General features: G+C 34.5%; 2 protein-coding genes and 3 pseudogenes across 2 annotated transcripts; 3 read left to right on the forward strand and 2 right to left on the reverse strand.

Moving 5' to 3' along the window:
• Nucleotides 1-7,349: 7,349 nt before the first annotated feature.
• On the forward strand, nucleotides 7,350-11,662 carry LOC18052137 (annotated as a pseudogene).
• Nucleotides 11,663-14,628: 2,966 nt separating this feature from the next.
• On the forward strand, nucleotides 14,629-16,301 carry LOC18052139 (annotated as a pseudogene).
• Nucleotides 16,302-18,160: 1,859 nt separating this feature from the next.
• LOC112100819 overlaps nucleotides 18,161-25,487 on the reverse strand; it is a 22,381-nt pseudogene continuing 15,054 nt past the window's right edge.
• On the reverse strand, nucleotides 18,941-20,134 carry LOC18052141 (pentatricopeptide repeat-containing protein At2g34400; the record flags this gene model as incomplete). Its single annotated transcript, XM_024191321.1, has 2 exons — nucleotides 19,596-20,134; nucleotides 18,941-19,349 (listed from the first exon to the last, which is right to left on the reverse strand). Coding segments are annotated over exons 1-2 (948 nt in total), but the record flags the coding sequence as incomplete, so codon positions are not given.
• Nucleotides 23,020-24,303, forward strand: LOC18052142 (UPF0481 protein At3g47200). Its single transcript, XM_006445812.2, has one exon. The coding sequence runs from the start codon at nucleotides 23,020-23,022 to the stop codon at nucleotides 24,301-24,303; it is 1,284 nt and encodes a 427-aa protein (XP_006445875.2).

Below are 25,487 nucleotides of genomic sequence, written 5' to 3' on the forward strand. Positions count from 1 at the left end.
AGGAGTTGCTCCACTTTAGAGCTATCTTTATAACTACACGATCAAAATAATAATGTATTTTTTTTATTATTTTTCATTTCGATTATATGGCTGCGAAACTCCTGTAAAATAGCCACGGCCTTTTACTAATTTATCAAAATAAAGAGGCAGACAAATTTATAAATTGTTTTCGTGTCACCTCAATTTTAGAACGTGTCACCTAGCTAACGTCAATAATGGAGAAAGGCATAAGAGAAAGAAAAGAAATAATGTAAAAGTTTGATGCAGTCAATTAAACAAAATAGCAAAAGAAAGACAAATAAACAAATATTTTAATAAAATAGCTAAACCATATAATTGAATAAATCAGTATGCGTATTAATTCTAGAATAGCAAGATATATACCTTAAAATTTTTTTATCATGAATTAGTTGCTTTAGCGAGAAATTTTAATCAAAGTCAAAATTTTTATTGTGAAATTGCAGAGTACTTTCCAACCTGGAAAAATTTCAGAGTCCTTTCACCACCAATCTTGCACGATACCGCTCCACTTGGTCATTGTCATCATGTTTGATCTTATAGACCCATTTGTTACAAATGACTTTTCTTCCACGTGGTAGTGATACAAGTTCCCATGTCTTATTCTTGTGTAGAGCCTCAATTTCTTCCTGCGTTGCTGTCATCCACAAAGCAACATCTGACCTGTTTAAAGTTTCGTGGAAAGTTCATGGTTGTGGGTGAAATTTTTTTTTTCTCACACAGCGTGCCTCCTTTTCTTTTGTTTCTTCTTCTTTTTTTCTTCTGCCCTTTTCGATGGGGCGTTGACAGGAGTTGCTCCACTTTAGAGCTATCTTTATAACTACACGATCAAAATAATAATGTATTTTTTTTATTATTTTTCATTTCGATTATAAGGCTACGAAACTCCTCTAAAATAGCCATGGCCTTTTACTAATTTATCGAAATAAAGAGACAGATCTGCGTGTCCCCTTAATTTTAGAATGCGTCACCTAGCTAACATCAATAATGGAGAAAGGCAGAAGAAAAAGAAAAGCAATAATGTAAAAGTTTGATGCAGTCAATTAAACGAAATAGCAAAAGAAAGATAAATAAGCAAATATTTTAATAAAATAGCTAAACCAGATAATTGAATAAATCAGCATGCGTATTAATTCTAGATTAGCAAGAGATATACCTTAAATTTTTTTTATCTTGAATTAGTTGCTTTAGCGAGAAATTTTAATCAAAGTCAAAATTTTTATTGTGAAATTGCAGAGTACTTTCCAACCTGGAAAAATTGTCTACGGTAAGCCCCAAGTCAAGTCAAGCAAAGTACATAATGATTAAAATTAGATAATTATATATATATATATAACAACGCTACGTACCATATCAAGTCTAAAATTTGATTAACCACGTTCCAAAGCAGATCTATCCATTTATTTTCAAAGAATCTAATAACCAAACTCGGTAAAGCTATTTAAAAAGAACCAACTGCGATCCAACTTGTTTTATTAAAGCAATCATAAAGTTTTCCGACGAAAGCACTTCCATCCTTCGATCCTATTTCCTTCTGGTATCAGAGCCAAGGGGAGGATAGTGTAATACAGTTTTGAGTTTTTGTGATTAAAGACTTGTGTTTTATTTAAATATTGTTTGTGTGGTGAATTTTTACTGGTAGTAAGTCCTGTCATAGGATAAGGATTTCCGCATAGGGCTGTAAAACCATACGTGTAGCCATTCAACCAAGACCTTAGATTGACCATAAGTTCTTTCTTTATGGATCCTCTGCTCTGTAGAGCATCGTCCTTTTCTAGCTCTTTTTCCGGGAAGACTAGTGATTCAAAGCATGTTGTGAGTTCAGAAGAATTCATTATTGAGAACTTTGATAAAGCAATTGATTGTTGGGAACTTCCAAAGATTTCCAAAGAAAAGATTTACAAAACAAAAAAGCTTGATTTTTTAAAAAATGATTATGTAATAAAGACTGAAGAACGTGACATAACTCTTTCTGAGCCATTTGAAACAATTCATTTGTTTTCAGAAAAGTCTTTAAAGAAATTAAAAGAAAAGAATTTTAATTATGTTCATATAGGACTTATTCAGGTTGGTATAAAACCCTTAACCAAAGAAGGTTTGGATACTTCTATCCTCGCTGTCCTTAGAGATGGTCGATTCATCTCTTTTGATGATTCTTTACTAAGTAGTATTGAATCGAGTCTCTGTAAAGGTCCAATTTCTTTTGATTGCTATCCAAATATAACAATTTCTCTTAAAGACAAAAATATTTTGAAAAGCATGATTTTACAAATCAAAACCCATAATTATAATATGATTAAAGGATCTGTTCCAGTAGCCTTAATTTTTAAAATTTCCTATAAGGCTATGGTTTCTGCGTTCAGTACGCAACATAAATTCCAGTCAAAAAGAGATGAGACTCTTCTCTTGTAGACTGATTTGTCTAGAGCCAACACTGTAATTCCTAAACCTATCCAATGGAAAGATGTCAATCTTCCAGAAGAATGGATTCTCGAAGGAGCTGCTCCACCAGCAATTCCAAAACAACTTGAGCCAAATACAGAGTTGCAAAATGTGACTCAATATTCTGATGGTAAAGTCAAACTATCTTTCAGAAGATCTAACTCAACCAGATTTTCTGATAAAGAGTCGTGCTCAAGCATTCCTTCCTTAGAAAGGAAATTTACAAAAATACCTTCAGTTATAAATCTTCCTTATCAACCCGTAAGGAGTCAACCGAGGTTTTCCACCTCAGATATTCCGAGTTCATCTATTCGTTCTGTTGACTATACCACAAATGTTCCTCATCCAATTTATACTAGTAGTCAACATGAACAAAAACAAGAAGAGAAGGAACCTTCTCCTCCAACTTCCCCTACTTTTTCTGCTATCACAGAAAATGTCATAAATGTTATTGAAAAGAATTTTGAGCTTGATAAAAATCTTCTTCATAATGATTTTTACTCTGACTTTAATAAAGAAAAAAGACTTTGGTTTTTTAAGAATTTTTTAAATCAAAGGAAAGAAATCCAACAAATCTATTATGAATTTGTTAATCTTCATCAAGTTTATATATTGTTTTTTGATTGGTTCGAAATATATTCTTCTGAGAACAACATTGAATATCCTTTTAAAGAGTCAAACCCTATTACTATTAGGAAGAAAATTCCTGAATGGAAACTTCTTGATAGCAATAGAATCATAGAGTCTGAACACCCACCTCTTCGGAGTGTAACCATTGATCATGGAGAACCTCCTGTCCAAATTAGAGCTTCACCTTACAAAATTCCAAAGCCAAATGATTCTGAAGCCAATTTAAGTAGTATTATCCAACAGAATAATTTCTGTAATACCAACTTAAATACAATCGGAAAGCAGTTGACTAGGATAGAAAACCAATTCCAAAAGTCAACCATTACTGTTTCTTCGATTCCACCAAAATCGGATTCTGACAAAAAACTTAAGGAACCTATTTTCAAACCTTTTCAGGTTTCGAAAACTAGCCAAAAGTTTGTTCAAGAGTCAAAATCAGATTTTGCTAAAGCCATTAGAGAATAACTAGATAGGATAGAAGCTGCTTCTTTCTCATCTAGCAAAGTTCAGATAGCCCCTGATACTCCTCAATCTAGCAAGATTGGAGTATTAGAACAAGACCAAATGTCTATAGCCTCTTCTGATATAGAAGCCTTCAAAGAAGAACCTTCTACTCCTAAAGCCAACAAAATTCATTGGGAATTAGCCTTTCCCACTGCCAAGACTCCACCGGATCTAGCAATAGATAATAGACCAAGTGCATTAAATCAATCCCGATACAATGCATCTTCAGTCTATGAGTGGAATATTGATGGTATGTCCGACTACAATATCCTAGGATTGTTGCAACAAATGACAATGGCAGCCAATGCCTATAAAACCCAAGCAGGAACTTCTGATCGTGCCATATCAGAAATCCTCATTGCCGGGTTTACTGGTCAACTAAAAGGTTGGTGGGATCATCTTCTCAATAATCAGCAACAATTAGACATTTTAAATTCCATTCAAGTCGATGAAAATAGAGCACCTATTCTTGATGAGTTCAACAATCCAATCAAGGATGCTGTTGCTACTCTAATTTTAATTATTTCCCTCCATTTCATTGGTGATCCTTCACACCTTCGAGATAAAAACGCTGAGTTACTACATAATTTAAGATGTAGGAAACTTAGTGAATTTCAAAGTTACAAAACCTCATTTTTTACCAGACTATTTCTAAGAGATGATGCAAATCATATAACTTGGAAAGAAAATTTTCTTGCTGGATTACCTACCCTTTTAGGTGAAAAGGTAAGAAATTCCATCAAAACCCTTTATGATAATCGTATTCCTTATGATGAGCTCACCTACGGTGAACTTGTCAGTTTTGTCAATAAAGAAGGTTTAAAGATTTGTCAAGATTTAAAATTACAGAAACGACTTAAGTGGGAGCTTAAGAAGTCTAAACAAGAATTAGGCGGTTTCTGTAAACAATTCAATTATGACCCCTTTAAAACTTCTATCTCCAAAGATTGTAATGGTGAGTGTTCTACTAAACCTCGTAGGAAACATTACAAATCTAAAAATTTTAGGAAACCCTTTCGTAATTTTAGAGAACTTCCTTATAAGAAACCTTCGAGACCTTATAAGAAACCCAAATTCTCTAAAAAAGAGTTTAAAGCCAAACCAAACACTCCTTTCAATTACAGAGAAGCTATATGTCACAAGTGTGGCATAAAAGGTCATACTGCAAAATATTGCAGAATGAACAAAAAACTTCATGAGCTTGACCTTGATGATGAGATCTTTTCTAAATTAGCCCCTCTTCTTATCGAGTCTTCTGATTCCGAGTCTTCTATGTCAGGAGACAATGATCCATATCAAGTTGATGAGCTATTTGACTCAGATGACTCTGCATCTAGCAGTAGCGAATCTGAATCTGATTCATTTTTAAAGAAAATCAATGTTTTGACTAAAGACCAAGAAACTTTTTTTGAACTTGTAAAGCATATTTCTTATCCGAATCTTCAAAAAGAATATCTTGATAAACTTCTAAAAACTTTGGATTTTAATAAAGCCGAAACTTTTAAAGTCCCAATTGTTAAAAAAAAATCTTATCATCTTACTCAGATTTTGGATAAAAAGAAAACAAAGAAGTCAACACACACAATTCAAGATATTCAAAAAGAAATCAAAGACATTAAACTTGAAATAAAAGATTTAAAAGAAAAACAAAAAAGTGATTCTGAAACTATCCAACTCCTTTTACCAAAGCATTTACAGGATAGCTCAGATAATGAGTCAAATCCTAATGATGGTGATAATATTGACCATAATTTAGAAAACATTGAGTCTATACCAAATGATTTTCTATTTGCTTTAAAATAGATCACCATGAGAAAGTATTTGATTAAAATCACTTTGATTTTTTCTGATGATTTTGCAATTGACGCCATTGCCCTTTTTGACACTGGTGCCGATTTAAATTGCATAAGAGAGGACATTGTCCCCAAAAGATTTCATGAGAAAACAAAAGAAAGACTTTCTGCCGCCAACAATTCAAAGCTTAATGTAAATTCTAAAGTCGAAGCTTCAATTCATAACAATGGTTTTGAATTTAAAACTTCTTTTGTTCTTACAAATGACATACACCATGCTGTCATTTTAGGAACCCATTTTATAAACCTTATCACTCCTTATACTGTCAATTATGATAGTATATCTTTTAAAGCAAAAGACAAAAGGTTTGTTTTCCCATTTATTGAAAAGCCAAAAACAAGAAATTTGAATATTGTTAAAGCATGTTCTGTCTATCAGAATCAAATCAACAATCTTCTCCGATCCAGACAAAGTGATTTAATGTTTTTACAAAAGGATTTAAGTTTAAAAAGAATAGAAAGCCAATTACAAAATGATTTCATCCAAAAGAAAATCTCTGATTTTAAAGATCTAATTGAGAAAGAAATTTGTGCCGATCTACCTTCAGCCTTTTGGAATAGGAAACAACATTTGGTAGATTTGTCTTACGAGAATTCTTTTGATGAAAAACAAATACCTACTAAAGCTCGTCCAATCCAAATGAATATGGATTTGGAACAACATTGTAGAACTGAAATAAAAGACTTGGAGTCTAAAGGACTCATTGTAAAATCTAGATCCCCATGGTCTTGTGCCGCTTTTTATGTAAACAAAAATTCTGAAATTGAAAGAGGAGTACCAAGATTAGTCATAAATTATAAACCCCTTAATAAAGCATTAAAATGGATTAGGTACCCAATACCTAACAAAAAGGATTTGCTTCAAAAACTGCATTCTGCTTTCATATTTTCCAAATTTGACATGAAATCGGATTTTTGGCAAATTCAAATTCATCCAAAAGACCGTTATAAAACTGCTTTTACTGTTCCTTTTGGACAGTATGAGTGGATTGTTATGCCATTTGGGTTGAAAAATGCGCCTTCAGAATTTCAAAGAATTATGAATGACATTTATAACCCTTATTCTGATTTTTGCATTGTTTATATCGATGATGTTTTGATTTTTTCTCAAACCATCGACCAACATTTTAAACATCTAAAGACCTTTTACCTTGCTACCAAAAAAGCTGGTTTAGCAATCTCTAAGTCTAAAGTCTCTTTGTTTCATACAAAGATCAGGTTCTTAGGTCACCATATTTCCAAAGGAACCATTACCCCTATTGAGCGTTCTCTTGCTTTTGCAGACAAGTTTCCTGATAAAATCCTTGATAAAACTCAATTACAAAGATTTTTAGGAAGTCTAAATTATGTTCTTGATTTCTGTCCAAATATCAATAGGATGTCCAAACCTTTGCATGATAGGTTAAAAAAGAATCTTGTTTCCTGGACCGATGAGCATACTAAAGTAGTTAGACTTATAAAGAATTCTGTAAAAAGCATCCCATGCTTATTTCTTGCAAATCCTGCTTTACCTAAAATTGTTAAAACTGATGCATCTGATTTAGGTTATGGAGGAATATTAAAGCAAAAAGATATTGATAAGGAACAGATAGTTCAATATGTTTCTGCACATTGGAATGAATGCCAAAAACATTATTCAACCATCAAAAAAGAAATTCTTTCCATTGTTTTATGCATTTCAAAATTCCAACATGATTTATTAAATCAAAAATTTCTACTTAGAATTGATTGCAAAGCTGCAAAACATGTTTTAGAAAAAGATGTTCAAAACATTGCATCAAAACAAATTTTTGCACGATGGCAAGCCATTTTAAGTGTTTTTGATTTTGATATTGAATTCATTAAAGGAGATACAAATTTTATTCCTGATTTTCTAACCAGAGAATTTTTGCAAAGCAGATAATGCCGCCGAAGAAAAAAGACAAAGGTAAAGCTATTCTCAAAGATACCGAACCTACAAAAACCTCCAAAGAACCTCAATCTACTCCCTCTAAAGAAAAATTACTTTCTTCAGCCATACCCATTAAATCCTGGATTGAATTGGTTGAAGAAAATCAAGGAACCCAGTACAAATCCATCTCCTCTGAACAACAAGTCAAAGAGTGGATGGAATCTATTACAAAGTCCCCTGAGCTTATGCTTGCCTTACAAGGCATCTCAAAATCTAAAGCCCTTTCTCAGATCCCTGAGGAAGAAAAACCAATTTCTAAAGAAATTACAAAGTCTTCTTCCCAAAGCCAAACTGTTGTTCTTTCTGGTGAAAGTTCATCTTCTCAGATTGTTCTTTCCCAGCCAACAGCTTCAAATAAAACTTCCGATTGGTATGATAAAACTCATTTTCAAAATGTTTTAACTATGGAAGATGAATTTTACCACACTGATCCTTTCCAAGCAATCTCAAAGTTTTTTCCTAAAGGCTGGTTTTTTAAACCATGGGATTTAACAAAACCCCAGCCTTATTATCAAAGCATTTTAGAAGCCACTGAGTCTGTAAAATTTAAACATTTCTTTCTCAGTGAAACCCATTCAGAGCCGGCCTACTCCACGGCCACTATTTTAAAAGTTTTAAGCCCAAACCAGTGGGGTGACCAACTCCACAAATTCAAAACATTCCCTCCAAGTTTTCAAATGCGTTTACCACACTGCCTGGCCTATTCCTATTGGGACTACCAGCAAGCTTGGTTCAACACATTTTTCTTACAAAACCCAAAAAGGTCCCATTCATGGTTATTTTTCTTCAATTCAAAAATAACCGTCCAAAGTCTTCCAAATTGGTTCCAACAGTGGTGGAATTTTTTTGGTCCAACACCACAAATCCTAACTCCAAATGCCACTCATTGTTTAAACCTTTTCAAAACCCATTATTCCCCATCAGATTCAGAGAAACGGTTTTCTCCATTCCTCTGTTTTTGTACTAATTTCTTCCTCCCATGGGTATGGATGTGGAATTTCAGATTTCATACTCATGAAAAACAACTCATCATACAAAGAACTTTCAAAGTCAAGTGGTGGTCAAAATTCGATGAACAAACCAAATTGACTGAATCCCTCATCAAAAATTGGCTTTGTTCAAAAGGCTTTCTACCACAAACCATTAAAGACTCCAAAGTCCAACAAACCTTCCTAACCCAAAAATCCAAAGCCCAATCTCTCCTGGCTAGTGCCAAAACTGAAGATGAATACTTCAAAGTCATGGAACAACTCCTTACCTCCAGATCAAAGTCTTCAGTAGCTGACACCTCTGAAGAAGAAGAAGAAGATGAAGAGCCATTTGATGAAGAACCATTCATTTCTCTTGGAGACGATAATGAAGATGACTGTTTCGGAATTTTCTCTCCAGTAAAGCATTGTAAATAATTATTTGATTATTTACTTTAAAAAAAAATATTCGGGTGGTCCCCTGGACACAAGTGAGAGCGCACATGTCTCTTCACCCGGGGTGTATTTTGTATTTTGTACAAAGCAACAGCACCGCTACAGTGCCAATTTCCAAAGTTTACTGTGCACTTAAAGCTCCGCTACAGTCTACAGTGCCAATTTCCAAAGTTTACTGTGCACTTAAAACTCCGCTACAGTGAACAGTTTAAAATGTTTCTATAAAAACCAAGAGGAAGACTTAGACTCCTCAGGTTTTTCATTTCTCTTCTTCTCTCCCTTCTCTCTAAAAACTTCTCCTCTCTTCTTCCTCTCTTCCGACTCTCTCTCTCTCTCTTCTTTCTCTCCTGAGACAAAAGAAGTTTTTTGTATTCAAGGAATTTTCCTATCATCGGTTAAGTTCCTTGTCTTCAGAATTTTTCTGGAATCTCTCTTGTAATCTCTTAAAGCTGCCAGATCAAAAGAAATAAATGTAAATATTTTTAAAGCAAGTTTAAATTTCTGCACTTTAAATTTCTGCAATTTAATTTTTATGTACATTTAAATTTCTGCAATTTATTTTAAAGCAATTTAATTTCATGCATGCATTGCAGACTGATCCGTATCAGATCTGCCATATAAATTGTACATTCCTCTGAGGCAAAGAGACCAGATCTCGATCCTCAGTTGTAAACCTTCTTTTCTCCCTCCATTCCTTCAGAGCACCATTTTCGGGAACCGGATCTGGTACTGTGTTTGTACCCAAGCCTTTAGATGTATGTGTTGCTAGGCTTGCTAAAGAAATTAATAAAGATTTGGTAAAATATTTAAAATCTGACAACCGCGTTTAAAGAATTTAATTATTATATGGTAAAGCAAAATTGATTTAGTATATCAGCTGGAATACTCGAGGATACGGGCTACTGGTCCAAAGCGCTATTAAAGATCTGCTCTAAAATAACTGAGCAGGAGCGATTCCTCAGATAACAACGCTACGTACCATATCAAGTCTAAAATTTGATTAACCACGTTCCAAAGCAGATCTATCCATTTATTTTCAAAGAATCTAATAACCAAACTCGGTAAAGCTATTTAAAAAGAACCAACTGCGATCCAACTTGTTTTATTAAAGCAATCATAAAGTTTTCCGACGAAAGCACTTTTATATATATATATATATAAGTCGTCCACTTGGTCTTTATAAGGAATAAGTTATTTTGAATATTATTCATTTATTTTTTGGTTGAGGGCTTTTGTTTTTCAATTTTAAAAGTGGGTTGTTTGGGTATGTGAAGCACAAAGCCGATAGGCAGAAGCAGGAATGTGAGTCGTTCTTCTTGTTCTTCCTTTTTTTCCATTTAATATTGACGTTTCAAGATACATATTCTTATATTTTCCTTTAATCATTAATTCTGAAAATGAGTCAGCTCTGCAGATTATTTGCGGTTGTTAATTGTTTTTGATGCAGTTATCTAAATTATCTGAATAATTTCATTTATTTTAATTTGTTGCTGGTGCAGCGAGCAATATTTTATCAGAAGATGGATGTATCGGTTGATATGAAGAAGTTGGCCGATTCTTTGAGTGGGAAGTTGGAGACCCTGCCTCCCTTGTCTAAAGAGTGTTCCATCTACAGAGTTGCTGAGCCCAGGCGGCGTTTAAATCCGAGTCATTACACTCCGCAAATGGTTTCAATTGGCCCTTTTCATCATGGTAAGGAAGAGCTACAACCCATGGAAGAGCATAAACGAAGATACCTTAAATGCTTTCTTCAACGAACCGAGGTATGCATGACACGTTTTCTTACACATATAAAGGATAAGGAAGCAGAATTGCGCGATTGTTATGCTGAAACAATTCACAATCTCGGAAGCGATGAGTTTGTAACAATGGTTTTAGTGGATGCTCTCTTTCTCATTGAGTAACAATGGTTTTAGTGGATGCTCTCTTTCTCATTGTGTTCTTTCTGAGATATTACGAACCTCGTTTCAGAACCGATGATGATCGCATATTTGGAAAACCCGAATTGCATTGGAACATACGGCATGACCTGTGGCTGGTTGAAAATCAGCTTCCATTGTTCATTCTGATTGACTTGTTTAAGCTGGCCAAAACAGAAACCTGTGGTGATGGCTTCCTCAAGAATATGTCCTTCATGACAATTAGTTGCCCTCTGATCGGTGATTATATAGGTGTTCATCTACCAATACAGAAGAATTTATTAGAAATCCACTTTCCCAACGCTCAACATTTTCTTGATCTGATTGTACTGTCTTCAGCCATCTGACTCTCAGTCGCGAGCTGGAACTGAATTGAAAGATCCAAACATACCCAGTTTGAAGGAACTTCACCAAGCCGGAGTCAAGTTTAAACCAGCTGCTAAAGGGTCAACCCAAAATCTGCTTGACATCAATTTTAATCAAGGAATCCTGGAAATTCCATATCTAACGTTGTATGATGCCACGGAGCGTTTGTACAGAAATCTGATTGCCTTCGAGAGATTGCATGGCTACGCTGGATATTTTAATGACTTTATTATAATGATGGCTGACCTCGTCAAAACTCCAAAAGATGCAGAATTACTCATTCGAAACAAAATTTTTGGGCTAGGGAATACTGAAGCACTTGCAACTACTTTCCGCGAACTTGATAAAGATTGTGGAATGGATCATTTTCATTTCCAATATTCTGGAATTGTTGCTGATCTACAAGACTATTCCAAACTCCGATGGCACATGTGGAAGGCAACCTTGAAGCAAAATTATTTCAACACTCCATGGGCATCTCTCTCCGTAATTGCAGCAGTTATTCTCCTTCTACTCACAGCCACACAAACCGTTTCTTCTCTAATTGCTTTGTAGATTTATTTCTAATGTTTTTCAAAATTTGTACTGCCGGTGCTTCTGTCTAGCTCAACCACACAGATTGTAAATGAAATAAGAGCAATTGATTTCTGCCCTTAATGTTTTTCAAGTACGTAATGATAAAAACTTGATAATTTAGTAGCTTATTGGAATAAATTAATTGAGAAACAAACATTGTACATTTGTAAGCATATATTGTCCACTTGTCGCTTGACTTTTCTAAATTGTGTCGCCTAGCTAACATCAGTAATGGACGATGGCCTGGCAGAGAGAAAAGAAAAGCAATAATGTAATAATGTATCACTGCGATTCTGTGAAAGATCTTAATAAGTGAATAACCAGTATTATTATCGACTATTGATTCTAGTTTTAGCAAGAGATATGCCTCATATCCTTTATTCATCATTACCTATAAGAGAATCTGCTCAACTTAGCGCTAAAAATGTAAGCCCAGGAATTCTTGAATTAGGGAACTATGTAATATAAATGGAGAAACCAAACCACCACTTGAGAAATTGTCAACATTCAAGGGGCTAGATGTTATTAGTCCATTTATTACAGAGCATCTCACGCCATAACAAACCCTGAGTGGGGTTTGGGGGTTGAAAATTAACCATGGATTAGAACAAGGGTTAAAAGAACAAGTGGTTAAAAACGGACAACCACAAAACCCAGATCTTCTACGTTCGTGTTTTTCCTCTCCCATTTCAGGGACCGAAAATTTGATCTTTTTGTCAAAAACCCAACCCTAACAACTTCTGGAAAGCACTTTTCGTCTCAAAATCACTTTTTTTTTCTCTCCTCCTTCAAGCGTTTAATTACACTTGATAAAGAATGCGCTATCGATTATCTTCATTTCCAATATTCTGGTATTGTTGCTAATCGACAAGCCTGTTCTCCAAATCACCATGGCGCAAGTGGAAGGCAACCTTGAAGCAAAATTATTTCAACACTCCATGGGCGTCTATCTCTGTAATTGCAGCTGTTATTCTCCTCCTACTCACAGCCACGCAAACAGTTTCTTCTCTAATTGCATTGTAGATTTATTAATTTCTACTGTTTGTGATCAATTTTTGTGTTTTTAAGGAGCATTTCATTTGTATTGCTTGCTAGTGCCTCTGTTTTGTTTAGCTCTCCCACGGAATGTATAAAAAATAAGAGCAGTTGATTTCTATAGTTACTGTTGCTGTTTTCACTCGCCTTTCCAACAAGTCAAGCAGCTATATATTGTCCACTTGTCACCTCAATTTTTAAATTGTCACCTAGCTGACATCGGTAATGGAGGATGGCATGGCAGATAAAAAAGAAAGGCAATAGTGTGATAATGTAGCAATTCGATTCTATGAAAAGGTTTTAATATTTGAATAACCAGTATTAGTATTGATTCTACAATTCGTAATAATTAATTAGTTGCTTTATGGAGACATTTTATAATCACGTTAGAACTTTTACTGTGAAATGAGAGAGTAATTTGTCTACAGTAAGCCCCAAGTCAAGTCAAGCACATAATGATATAACATAAAAGCAAGATAAGTCGAGCAATCGTAAAGCATGGGTCCTGGAAAGTTGAAAGAAAAAGCAAGAGCGTTTTGTGGCCCAGCACAGAGTGATGAAAATTTGATTATTCACTCTCCGATCGGACGGATAAAGACCAGCCAGCTGGGTTGGTTTGGCTATTCCTTTCTGTTGAAAAGGACCCTACATTAAGGGATTTGAAGTGACTTCGATGCAAAGCAGTTGTGCGGGGCAATAAAATTCAATACATGATCTCTGCCAAGTAAAAGACACGATTGCAGGGAAGCGCTATGCTTCATAAAATATTTAGGGGGTGTCAAATGGTGTAGAGGTAAATCTCTTTGGGTTAAAGTTGAAAAAGAGTATTTAATTATTGGGGTAAAATGTTAAACTTTTAAAGTTGTAAGAGCTAAACAGAAAAATAAATATTTTAAAATCTGAAATTGTAAATTTACATAATTATATTTAATCATTGTTTTTGGACATACAACAGCAGGGCAGGGCCTCTGTTTTCCATGGGACAGCTTCCCCATGGATGAAAGTATCAATGATAATACTTAACACATGTTTATGCTTTCACCTTTTTTTCATTGAGAAGCCGAAACGAATCTGCTTTAAGTTTTAAATTAATTAACTTGAGATGAGGTTCAAGAATATTATACGGTTTTTTCCTCAGGAATTTATGGTAGTAATTCATTTTAGGCTATGCTAAATTGCTCATTGCAGTAAATTCGTTGTAAGACTTTACTTTAATACTATTATTGGATCCTTATTATTATGCTTAAGCTTTTGAAACTACGTTATTTCTGTAACAAGAATTCAAAGTTGAATTTATTGGCTTGCTTTTGAATTCTCCTGTCTCATGGCTCATCTACATGCTCTGAATTTTGTACGTTAGGGGACCCATTAATTATTTAATTAATACTTATTGACTCTCAAGTTAAATTTTTGTGTCAACAGATTTCTCTAAGACTCTAGCAACCAATATAATCTTTGTTCTTATTACATGAGAACCAATAAAGAAAGATAACACTTACTGACTTTATTGAAAGAGATTCCATAAATGACAAGAGAATTGTTATGCTCTGAAGGAAGGAATTAATGTACAATATCAATTTATTCGAACTACTCCTATATATATATGGACTATATGGACCAATTTATTACGAGGACCTGGTCGATCTTATATGTTATTGTGTTTCATATCCACAATTAATACTGGCTACAAAGAAAAGCAATGTGAGTATTCATTTTAGTCTTCATTTTTGATGCGTTAAGTTTCTGATTTATATGCACTTGATTGTCATACCTTTTTATTAATCAGGAGACACATCATTCTTCTGTTAGCTAGCTGGCCAGGGATGTTCCAGCCCTTCTTTTTATTGTTCTCTTTTCTTTTTTAATTAATAAATCTCGCTCAACCGAGGACTTTTATTAAAATGCTGGCCATGGATGACAGGGAGGACGAGCATGTACCCGTCGAAATAGAGAAGCTAGCCGATTCTTCATCCACAGTTAATACAGGGGATACAGAAAAAGCAATGTGAGTATTCACTTTTGTCTCAGTTTTTGACGTGTTAAGTAGCTGATTAATCTATGCACACTCGATCGTCATATCTTTTTATAAATCTGGATGGATATATCTCTGGTACTCAAGGAGCATTGTTTCTTATTGTTCTCTAGTTGTCAGGTGTGTATAAATATTATCACGATTAATTGAAAAATATACTAGACAAAGAGTGATTGCAAAAGGAGCAATGCTTCTGAAACACACCAAGAATTTTCCATACTAATGTCATTTATTTCATTATTCTTCCATTAGCAACTGATTGAATATATATGGATGACAGGGCCGTATGAGGACGAGAACGAGCATGTGCCGATTGATATGAAGAAGTTAGCCGATTCTTTGAGTGGGAAGTTGGAGACCCTGCCTCCCTTGTCTGGAAAGTGTTCCATCTACAGAATGGTTTCAATTGGCCCTTTCCATCATGGTAAGGAAGAGCTAAAAGCCATGGAAGAGCATAAACAAAGGTACCTAAAATGCTTTCTTCAAAGAACAAAGGTATCCATGGCACGTTTCCTTGCATTTATAAAGGAGAGGGAAGCAGAATTGCTCAGTTGTTATGCAGAAACCATTCATAATCTTCAAAGTGATGATTTCGTAAAAATGGTTTTAGTGGATGCTGTGTTTCTCATTGAGTTCTTTCTGAGAGTTTATAAACCTGATTGCAGAACTGATGATGATCCCATATTCGGAAGATCATTTTTGTATGCTGATGTGAGGCATGAGATTTTGCTGCTAGAAAATCAGCTTCCATTGTTCATTCCCAACGACTTGTTTAATCTAGCCAAAACAACAACGTTTGAAACAAACTTGTATGATAAATTTCCTTCATGACAATTACCTGTTTTTGGTTCAGGGATGATATTGTTGGATATCTTCCAATACAGGAGAATTTGCTAGAAATCAACTTTTCGAAAGCCAAACATTTTGTCGATCTGCTTATACTCTGTCTTCAGCCATCCCAGTCGCGTGCAGTTATTGCGTTGAAAGATCTAAACATTCCCAGCGTAAAGAAGCTTGACCAAGCTGGAATTAAGTTTAAACGAGGGTCGAGCAAGGATCTACTCGACATCAAATTTAATGAGGGAATTCTAGAAATTCCATTTTTAAGGGTGGATGAGACCACAGAGCGTTTGTACAGAAATGTTCTGGCTTTCGAGAATATGCATTGCTACACTGGCTATTTTAATGACTATATTTTAATGATGAATTATCTTGTCAGCACGCCAAAAGACGCGGAATTACTCCTTCAGAACGAAATTATCGGGCTAGGGGACACTGAAGCAGTTCCAACTGTATTTCGCAACCTTGGTAAAGATTGTGCGATATATTACTTTCATTTCCAATATTCTGCTGTTCTTGCCAATCTACAGGCCTATTGCAAATCGCACAAGTTGAAGGCAACCTTCAAGCAAAATTATTTAACCTTGAAGCAAAATTATTGCAACACTCTATGGGCGTCTATCTCTGTTATTGCAGCTGTTATTCTTCTTCTACTCACATTCATACAAACAGTTTGTTCGCTCATCGCATTGTAGATTCACTTTTACAGTTTATTATGTATTATTTTCTTTGAAGGAATTCACTTGTATTACCCGTGAGTGTTTCTGTTTAGCTCGACCACTTTTGCTGTTTTCACAATAAGTCCAGCACATAACGGTAAAAATTTGACGATTCAATTAATATTGAAGAAAGACTCAAGTTCTCCACTCGCCCAATCGTCCACTTGTTAATAAAAAATATCTAGAGTTATACATATCTAGGGAGGGGTGGTATATGGAAGATGTGGCTAAGAAATATAATATATATATATATATATATATATATATATAGGCAGTTAGATTTTGGTGAAAAGGAAAATGCCCTAGAATTATACATATACATCGGTTTTTTTATGACGCGGCAGTTTTCTGATTAATATTGATACTTATTAACCAGAAAACTACCGGCATCGGTTTTATTATGACGCGGCCAAATGCACTGCTCCGACATTGAAAAGGAATCTACTTCTTTTCCATCATGGATTTATGGGGCCGCCAAATAATTATTAAATGTAAAGATATTATTATCATTACCAAATATATTAAGATAACAAATAAAAATTAAACTTAATAAAATAAAAATATTTATTTTAGTTATTAATTTTCATATATATATATATATACTAATCAATTACGTGGCACTTTTTTGGCTATATGGCAGCTTCTTATTGGTTGTTGGTGGTCCCCCATGGATTACTGTGCCAATCATATTCGTGCAATCTTAATTTTCATTCTGTTACCAACTGAAATCTTAAGGCAAAATTATTATCGTTTGTTCATTATCAACTAAACTGTATCTCTCTGCCTCTGCGGCAATATATATATATATATATATATATATATATATATATATATATATACGTGCTTGCATGGTCGCTTTGACTTTTGATTCAAAATTGTAATAGATTGAGTACATACCCCATTGGATTTTATCAATGCTAACTTTAAATTAGTCGGTCCAACCCTGAATTTGAGACATATAAAATGTGAGGTACTTATGGCGTAAAAAATCTATCATAATCGTGGCGACAATTTCCACCACGGTCACAAAGTGCAACAAAACCTAAATTATCATCTAAAGGATCAAAGTATTTTCAAGTAGTTGATTAATCTCTCACATTTATCTATTGATATGTCACCACCATCAATATATGCACTTATATTTTGAGCTGAACTGAAACATGAGATTTTCTGTTTAGCTGCACCCCAGGGCGAGCCGCGGGCTGGGTGGAAGGCACCAGGCTCAGACCCTGGAATAGGGAGGCTATCTTGGCTACCTGAAGAGAGCCAATGAACTGTGATTATCAAAATCAATGGGGACATGACTAGTAATCTTTGCAGCAGCTCAGATGGTGCGGCCATTACTGTGTCATAGAGTAAGTAACCCAGGAATCCGCAAACGAGTATCCCTACTGCCTTGAGAAGCCATTGCTCTGTTATGCCGATGGTTTCAGGCCTTGATGAAGCCATGAGTTAAAACAAGTGGTTTGGAGCTAAAAGGGAAAGGACTGAAGGGTCTATAAAGATAATTTTGTGTTTGCTTTTGTGGACTTGTGTGAGCAAGTAATGTTTCAAGAGACAGAATTATTGAGCCTCTGTCACTAACTTTGTCCCATATGTTAACATTTCTTAACAGAGGCAATAATTTACAAAGTAACAATTTGAAATTCAATATTTCTCATCTCATTTAGAAGAATCAACCTGTTGCAAACAAGACTGACCCTCTAGCTGTCAAAATTTGAACTAAAGCTGCACCAAACAACCGTTCCCCTCAACCCAACTGCACCCCGGCACTTTCTTCAAACCTTTCTGATTCATGGCAACCATAATCTCAGCTGCATTATCCCAAATATCAGATAGAGAAGATGAATATCAGATAGAGAAGATACGCTTGGCAGAGTTGATAGTCCTGTGATCGCTGTCAGTCCTTTGCATATCACACTTGAAACATGAACATAATTGCTCATCATTCGGTTCCTGAGAATATGTCAAAGAACGTGCGCGTATTGCGACTGTGGCAATAGGAAAAGCGACAGCTTCAAAATTATTGTAAAGAAGCAGCACCAATCGAGGAACAAAATAGCAACTCCAGAAGAAAGGATGTTGTAAAGCTTCCGCAGCGGTCGGCCTCATGTAGGGACTCCAGGAGGAGAGCCACGAAATCAAGCTGATGGCATCACTGCTAGCAGATTCACACCACCCATCTGCGGGAATTTCCAATTGAGATTGCCCGCGAGTTGAATTCCAAGAGGCCAAGAATCCTTAGTGGGCCTTCCAATCACTTGGCAGATTTTGTGAATTTGATCAGCTGAGGTTTTCCCTGGAAAGAGAATCCTGAAACTCAACATCTCGAACATAATAGTACCCATCGCCCACATATCAACTTCAGGTCCATAAATCTCGTAAAAAAGCAACACCTCAGGAGCTCGATACCAGCGAGTTGTAACATAATCAGTGCACGGCAGATTGGAATCAATTTCCTTCACCATTCCAAGATCCCCTATCTTGATCACACCTTTCGAAACAAGCATGTTGGAAGGCTTTAGGTCACGGTGACAATAACCCTGTTGGTGCATGAAATGGAGACCTTAAAAAACTTGGAAACACAAGTTTCTGACGTCATCTTAAGAGAAATTTTTACCCTCTCTTTCTTTCATAAGTTTTAGAAGATAAGATTGCAGAAAACGAAATGCTGTCTGATTTTAGCACTGTTTGTATCATCTTGGCAAACAAGGAAATAGCATCATTTCCTCGGCCGTTATCTGCAAGTCCAGAAATCATGATTGTCCAAGACTGCAAATTCTTCTCACGCATTAAATTGAAAACTTTGAAAGCTTTCTCAACATGCCCACACTTGGAACACATCTCAACCAGGGCGGTTCCTAGAGCAACATCCAGCTCCAAACCATTAACGACAGCGTATGAATGAATGGGTTCTCCTGCCCTGACATTGATCAGACTGGTACAAGCAGAAACCAAGCTTACCAAGGTGACAGAGTTTGGATTTTCATTTGCTAACTTCATTCGATGGAACACCTTCAATGCGTCCGATGGACTATCACTTTATGCAAAAAAAGTGATATCAGGATATACGGTAATAAAGGAAACGAAAGCAAAATAGCAGATTCACATGAAAACAAGCACCGCAACTAGACAAACTCATTAACTAATGAACTTCACGCAGCAATTATTTGGCTTTTATTCACATTAACGGTTTTTTATTTTATTTTATTTTATTTTATTAAATCCACGACAAGTAACAATAACACATACAAACAATTCAAATCAAATCATTGAAGAAACATACCAAGCAACAAAACCCGCAATCATAGAACTCCAAGAAACCACATCTCTCACAGGCATTTCCTCGAACACTGCTTTCGCAAAATCAATTTCCTTACAGGCAGCATACATCCTCAAAAGGGTATTCCCAATATATTTATCCGAATCCAAGCCCACTTTAAAAATCAACGAATGCACTGACCCACCAATTCCAATCAACAGACACCGACCACAAGCTTTTACAACAAAAGGGTACGTAAAATCATCAGGTCTAAGCCCTGTTTTTAGCATTTCATCGAACAGTTTGATTGATTCAATCGGACAAGAGGTTTTTGTGTAGGCTCTTATAAGGGTATTGTAAGCAAAAAGTGGTGGCGTGACGGGCAAGTTATTGAATAAGGATCTCGTAAAGTGGAGTGAGATTGGAAGTGAAGTGAGAATGAAGCGTGAGATTATGTACGTGTTGTGATCGAGTGATGTTTTGAGGAATAGAGCGGGGAGTTGATGAAGGTGGTGGGCGGTTTTTGACAGTTGGATCAGGGTTTCAATTTGGCGGGAAATCATGACCGTAAACTAAAGCTATTCTTGATCGACAAACTAACTCGTTCGAAAAATCATGACCGTAAACTAAAGCTATTCTAAATTGAAAGGTGAGCTTGAGACCAGTGTTGGGTTTATAAATGTATAATGAAAATCCCTCAGCTGTGTAATATCATACGGTTGTGGTCATGCATAAATAAACATAAAAGTTGAGAAATTAAAAAAAAAAATTATTTTTTAAATATTAGAATTTTTTTATGTCAGTTGTAACAATATGACACTTGCAACAAAACCATTTTCTTGGCAATTGAAGTAACATCAAATTTTTGTCAAATTTAAATTTTCACCTAAAATGTGGTTTGACATAGAGCCCTTTGGGATTATTTCTGAGGTTTAAAATTAATTTTGAAAAGATAAAATTAATTTTGGAGTTTAGTGAATTTTTTTTCAAAATTATTTTTTGATAAAATCATCCCATTATATGGTAGATTTGAAAAACAAAGAAGGAATAAACTTATGTCAGATCACACATAAGTTTTAACAATTAGTTACACGTTTCAAATTCGTACATGCATACTTCACAATAAATTCCTTAAGTTTGGACATGTAATACTCTTGTTTTAACCTTAAAATTTCAGAAGTCTTGACATATGATCATGGATGAATAATTCTAAACTCCTCAAATAAATAGTTATATTGTAAATTCATGGTTCCAAAATCAATGAAAAATCATACGGCTGTGTCATGCGTAAACAAACACAAATGTTGAATAACTTTTGCATATATGGATGGATGAAAAGGGGCGGAGCTAGAATAAAAAATTTAGGGAGGGTCAAATATTATAGAGGTAGATGTTTTAAGGTTAAAGTTAAAAAAGAGTATCTAATTAATGGGTAAAATGTTAAACTTTTAAAGTTATCGCGGGATAAATCAGCAAAATAAATATTAAAATCTGAAATTGTAAATTTTCATAATTATATTTAATAATTGCTTTTGGACCTACAACAGGGCATGGCCTCTGTTTTCCATGGGGCAGCTTCCCCTGGATGAAAGTACATACAATAAGACTTGATACATGTTTATGCTTTCACCTTTTTTCTTAGAGAAACCCAAACCAACCTGCTTTAAGTTTTAGTTAACTTAAGATGATGTTCAAGAGTATTATACGCTTTTTTTCTTCAAGAATTTACTTTAGTAATTCATTTTAGGCAATACTAAATTGTTTATTGTAGTGAGACTTGACTTCAACGCTATTGTTGGATCCTTATCATCCTTTTAAACCAAATTACTTCACTAACAAGATTTCTCAAGTTTATTCTCCCACAGACAATTTTTATTTTAATTTCAATTCATTGAGTTACTTTCAAATTCTCTTATCTCTAAGCTTACCCATGAGTTTTGGTTTTAATACTTGGGGAAACCTATAATATTTATTAATTCTTACCAATCAACTTGAACTTTTTTGTAAAGATATTTCTCTAAGACTCTGACAACCAGGGGCGGATGCAGTGCAGGACCATTGGGGGCTCAAGCCCCCACTGAAATTATTTTTTTTGTTTAAAGGAAAATTAAAAATTAAAAATAATCCCTGTAAAAATTATTAGATAATCTCATTCTTTAAAATTTAAACTATTATTTTAATAATTATAAAGTAATAATTTTACTTAAAAAAATAAAGCCCACAACCCAAAATATTTATAATCCCAAAACTGAACCGTGATTGCCAAACGTGTAATTAGGGATTGTCTTGAAGAAAAGAGGAAGTTGCAGGCATCAGTTCTGTTCTTTATTCTCATAATCGCAATGAGAATAAACATGTTCTTTTCGGTTTTTTTTTCAAATTAAGTTAAGAATTTTATATTTTATTTTTTGTTCACATGTCAACACATCTCTATATAAATTGTAATTGTTCAAGTGACTAATTCTAGTCTTTACAATTTCTTTTTTTAGTGATTTTGTTTATAACTATTAGTAAATTAATTTTTTCAATCGTAATTAATTTATTTTTACATAAGTACTCATATATATAATTTTGAGCAATGAAATTTGTGAAGAATGAACTTCAGAATCGGATAGGAGATGAATGGATGAATGATAATTTGATTGTTTGTGTAGAAAAAAGATGGATTTAATAGTATTGATACTGAGTCTATTGCACAATATTTTCAGAATATGAAATCGCGTAGAGAACAATAGTAAGTGGGTTACCAAAAATTTTATATATTTAAGTTTCAATTTTTACATTTTGCTATTATTTAATTTAGCCCCCGGTAAATTATTTTTCTAAATCCGCCACTGCTGACAACCAATATAATCTTTGTTCTTGATTTTTGGTTTTGTAATTTTTGATGATTTTAATTATGAAGCTTAAAGCATGCATCTTATTAGATGGGAACCTATAAAGATAGAAAGCAGTTACTGACTTTATTCGAATCTTTATATATATATATATGAAGCATATGGACCAATTTATTCGGACGACAAGGTCGATCATATATAATACTGGTTTCACATGCATCATTAATTCAAGAAACAAAGATAGAAATGTGAGTATTCGCTTGTCTGCATTTTTGATGTGTTAATAAGTTTATGATTTATATGTAATCAATCGTTATATCTTTTAATTAATTTGAACACACACACATGTATGTATATATGTACATAAAATCATTTTTAGGTGCGGATGTCTGAAATTTTTTTTTTTTTTTGAATTCGCTATTACACTGTATACTGTATTGGTTAATTGAATTAAAAAAAATGAAACACTAATACGCCATATTATTTAATAGCCAATTCGCAGGAATAAAAAATGCGGCGCCCACGTAGGAGAAGGACTGCTATACACACACACTCTAATGTTGTTTAATTATTTCTTTATTCTTCGGTTAGCTAGCTGGCTGGCCATGGATATGTGGGAGCACGAGCATGTACCGATTGAAATGGAGAAGTTAGCCGATTCTTTGAGTGGGAAGTTGGAGACCCTGCGTCCCTTGTCGAAAGAGTGTTCCATCTACAGAGTTCCTGAGCCCAAGCGTTGTTTACATCCAAGTCATTACACTCCGCAAATGGTTTCAATTGGCCCTTTTCATCATGGCAAGGAAGAGCTAAAGGCCATGGAAGAGCATAAACGAAGGTACCTAAAGTGCTTTCTTCAACGAACTAAGGTACGCATGGCACGTTTCCTTGCATTTATAAAGGACAGGGAAGTAGAATTGCGCAATTGTTACGCTGAAATCATTCACAATCTTCAAAGTGATGAGTTTGTGACAATGGTTTTAGTGGATGCTGTCTTTCTCATCGAGTTCTTTCTGAGAAATTACAAAGATAATTTGATAACTGATGATGATCGCTTTTTTAGAAAACCGGAGTTGTATTACGTAATTCGATATGACTTTTATCTGCTTGAAAATCAGCTTCCATTATTCATTCTTGGTGACTTGTTTAATCTAGCCAACACAGCAACCTATGATGACCTGTATAAGAATGTTTCCATTGTGTCAATTACCTGTTTTTTCCTTAGGGCAGATATACTTGCGGTTCTTCCAATAGACAAGAATTTGCTTGAAATCCACTTTTCCGAAGCAAAACATTTTCTTGATCTACTTATACTCTGCCTTCAGCAATCACAGTCACGCCCTCAAATTGTACTGAAAGATCTAAACATACCCGGTGTAAAGGAACTTCACCAAGGTGGAATCAAGTTTAAATCAGGGTCAAGCGAGTGTCTACTTGACATCAAATTTAATAACGGAATTCTTGAAATTCCATCTCTTACAGTATATAGAAGGACAGAGCGTTTATTCAGAAATCTTCTAGATTTTGAGAGCATGCATGGCTATACTAGGTATTTTAATGATTACATTATAATGATGTGTAATCTCATCAGCAGTCCAAAAGATGCAGAATTGCTCATTGAAAATGAAATTATTGGGCTCGGGTACACCGAAACACTTCCAGCAATTTTTCGCAGCCTTGATGAAGAATGTATTATGGACAAAAGTAATTTCCAATATTCTGGTATTGTTACTAATCTACAGTCTTATCGGAAATTGCCTTGGCACAAGTGGAATACAACCTTGAAGCAAAATTATTTCAACACCTCATGGGCTTCTATATCCGTAATTGCAGCTGTTATTCTCCTTCTACTTACCGTCATACAGACAGTTTGTTCTCTCATTGAAAGGATTGCATAGTAGGTAGATTTATTTTTCAAATTTTGACTTCTTAAAAGGATTTCACTCGTATTGCCAGTGAGTGCTTCTGATCTGTTTAGCTCAACCACAGTGTGTAAAAGAAATAAGAGCAGTTGATTTCTATACTTGCTGTTTTCACTCACCTTTCCAATTAAACAACCACATATTGATAACTACTAATTTATCCAACTAATTAAAGGAATTGACATTGTACATATATGCTGTCTGTTTGTCACCTCACATTTTAAATTGTGTCACCGAGCTAACATCAAATCATCAATAATGGAGAACGGCAGAGAAAAAATAAAAGCGATAATCTAAAAGGTTGATGCAGTCAATTAAAGGAAATGGCAAAAGAAACAGGTAGTGTACATATTGTACGTCTACTGGCCACCTCGCTTTTTAAATTTTGTCTTTTTTTTTTTGGGAAATTGGTAATTGCATTAGAAAGGCCAAATTAGGACAATAATATATTATATTGATCAATAGTTTATTGACTCTTAGGGCGCAAATACAACTATATTATAAAAGGTAATATCAAGCTTAAGCACAATATTTAAGATAATGATTAAGACTAAGTTTAAATTAAGGCAATACCTAACAATTAAAAAAATATAATTGGAATATTCAAATTAATGTGGGGAAAGCCAAAAAAAAAAAAATCTAGCCTCTATACAAAACGATATTAATTTCTCATGAATTTTGATTCTCTGTTGATAAATTTGAAGACCAAGTTCGGGCTAGACGTCATTTACTTGATTACCTTAAAATGAAGAATGATTTCAAGAGATGTTTCAAAGGCTATGACAAAAGTGTTGGTTACGTACGCATCGCAGAATTTCTTCTTCTAATGATATACATGATATTTTAACATAGCTAGAATTTTAAATTTTAACTTGAAATTTTTTAAATTATTAGCGGCAGAACATACCTCACCAAATTTCACTTAAAAAAAGTATTTGGTAAAAGACTTACACCAATCAATGTAAAAGACAATACGGAACTTAAAGAGATGAATATCAATGCATTGAGTAATTTTCGCTCACATGCACGAATGGAATTATTAAATATCCACTACACACTTAGTACGTACGTAGCTAGGATTTTTAAGAACAAATACAATAATCAGCCTTCTTGAGACCAGTGTTGGGTTTATAAATATATAATGAATCTTTCATCTCCAT

Source organism: Citrus clementina, unplaced genomic scaffold (assembly GCF_000493195.1).
Source record: "Citrus clementina cultivar Clemenules unplaced genomic scaffold, Citrus_clementina_v1.0 scaffold_2, whole genome shotgun sequence".
NCBI lineage: Eukaryota > Viridiplantae > Streptophyta > Magnoliopsida > Sapindales > Rutaceae > Citrus > Citrus x clementina.

Bases quoted from the DNA above. Each gene is read 5' to 3' on its own strand.
- LOC18052142 (XM_006445812.2), top strand. From the start codon at position 23,020: ATGTGGGAGCACGAGCATGTACCGATTGAAATGGAGAAGTTAGCCGAT.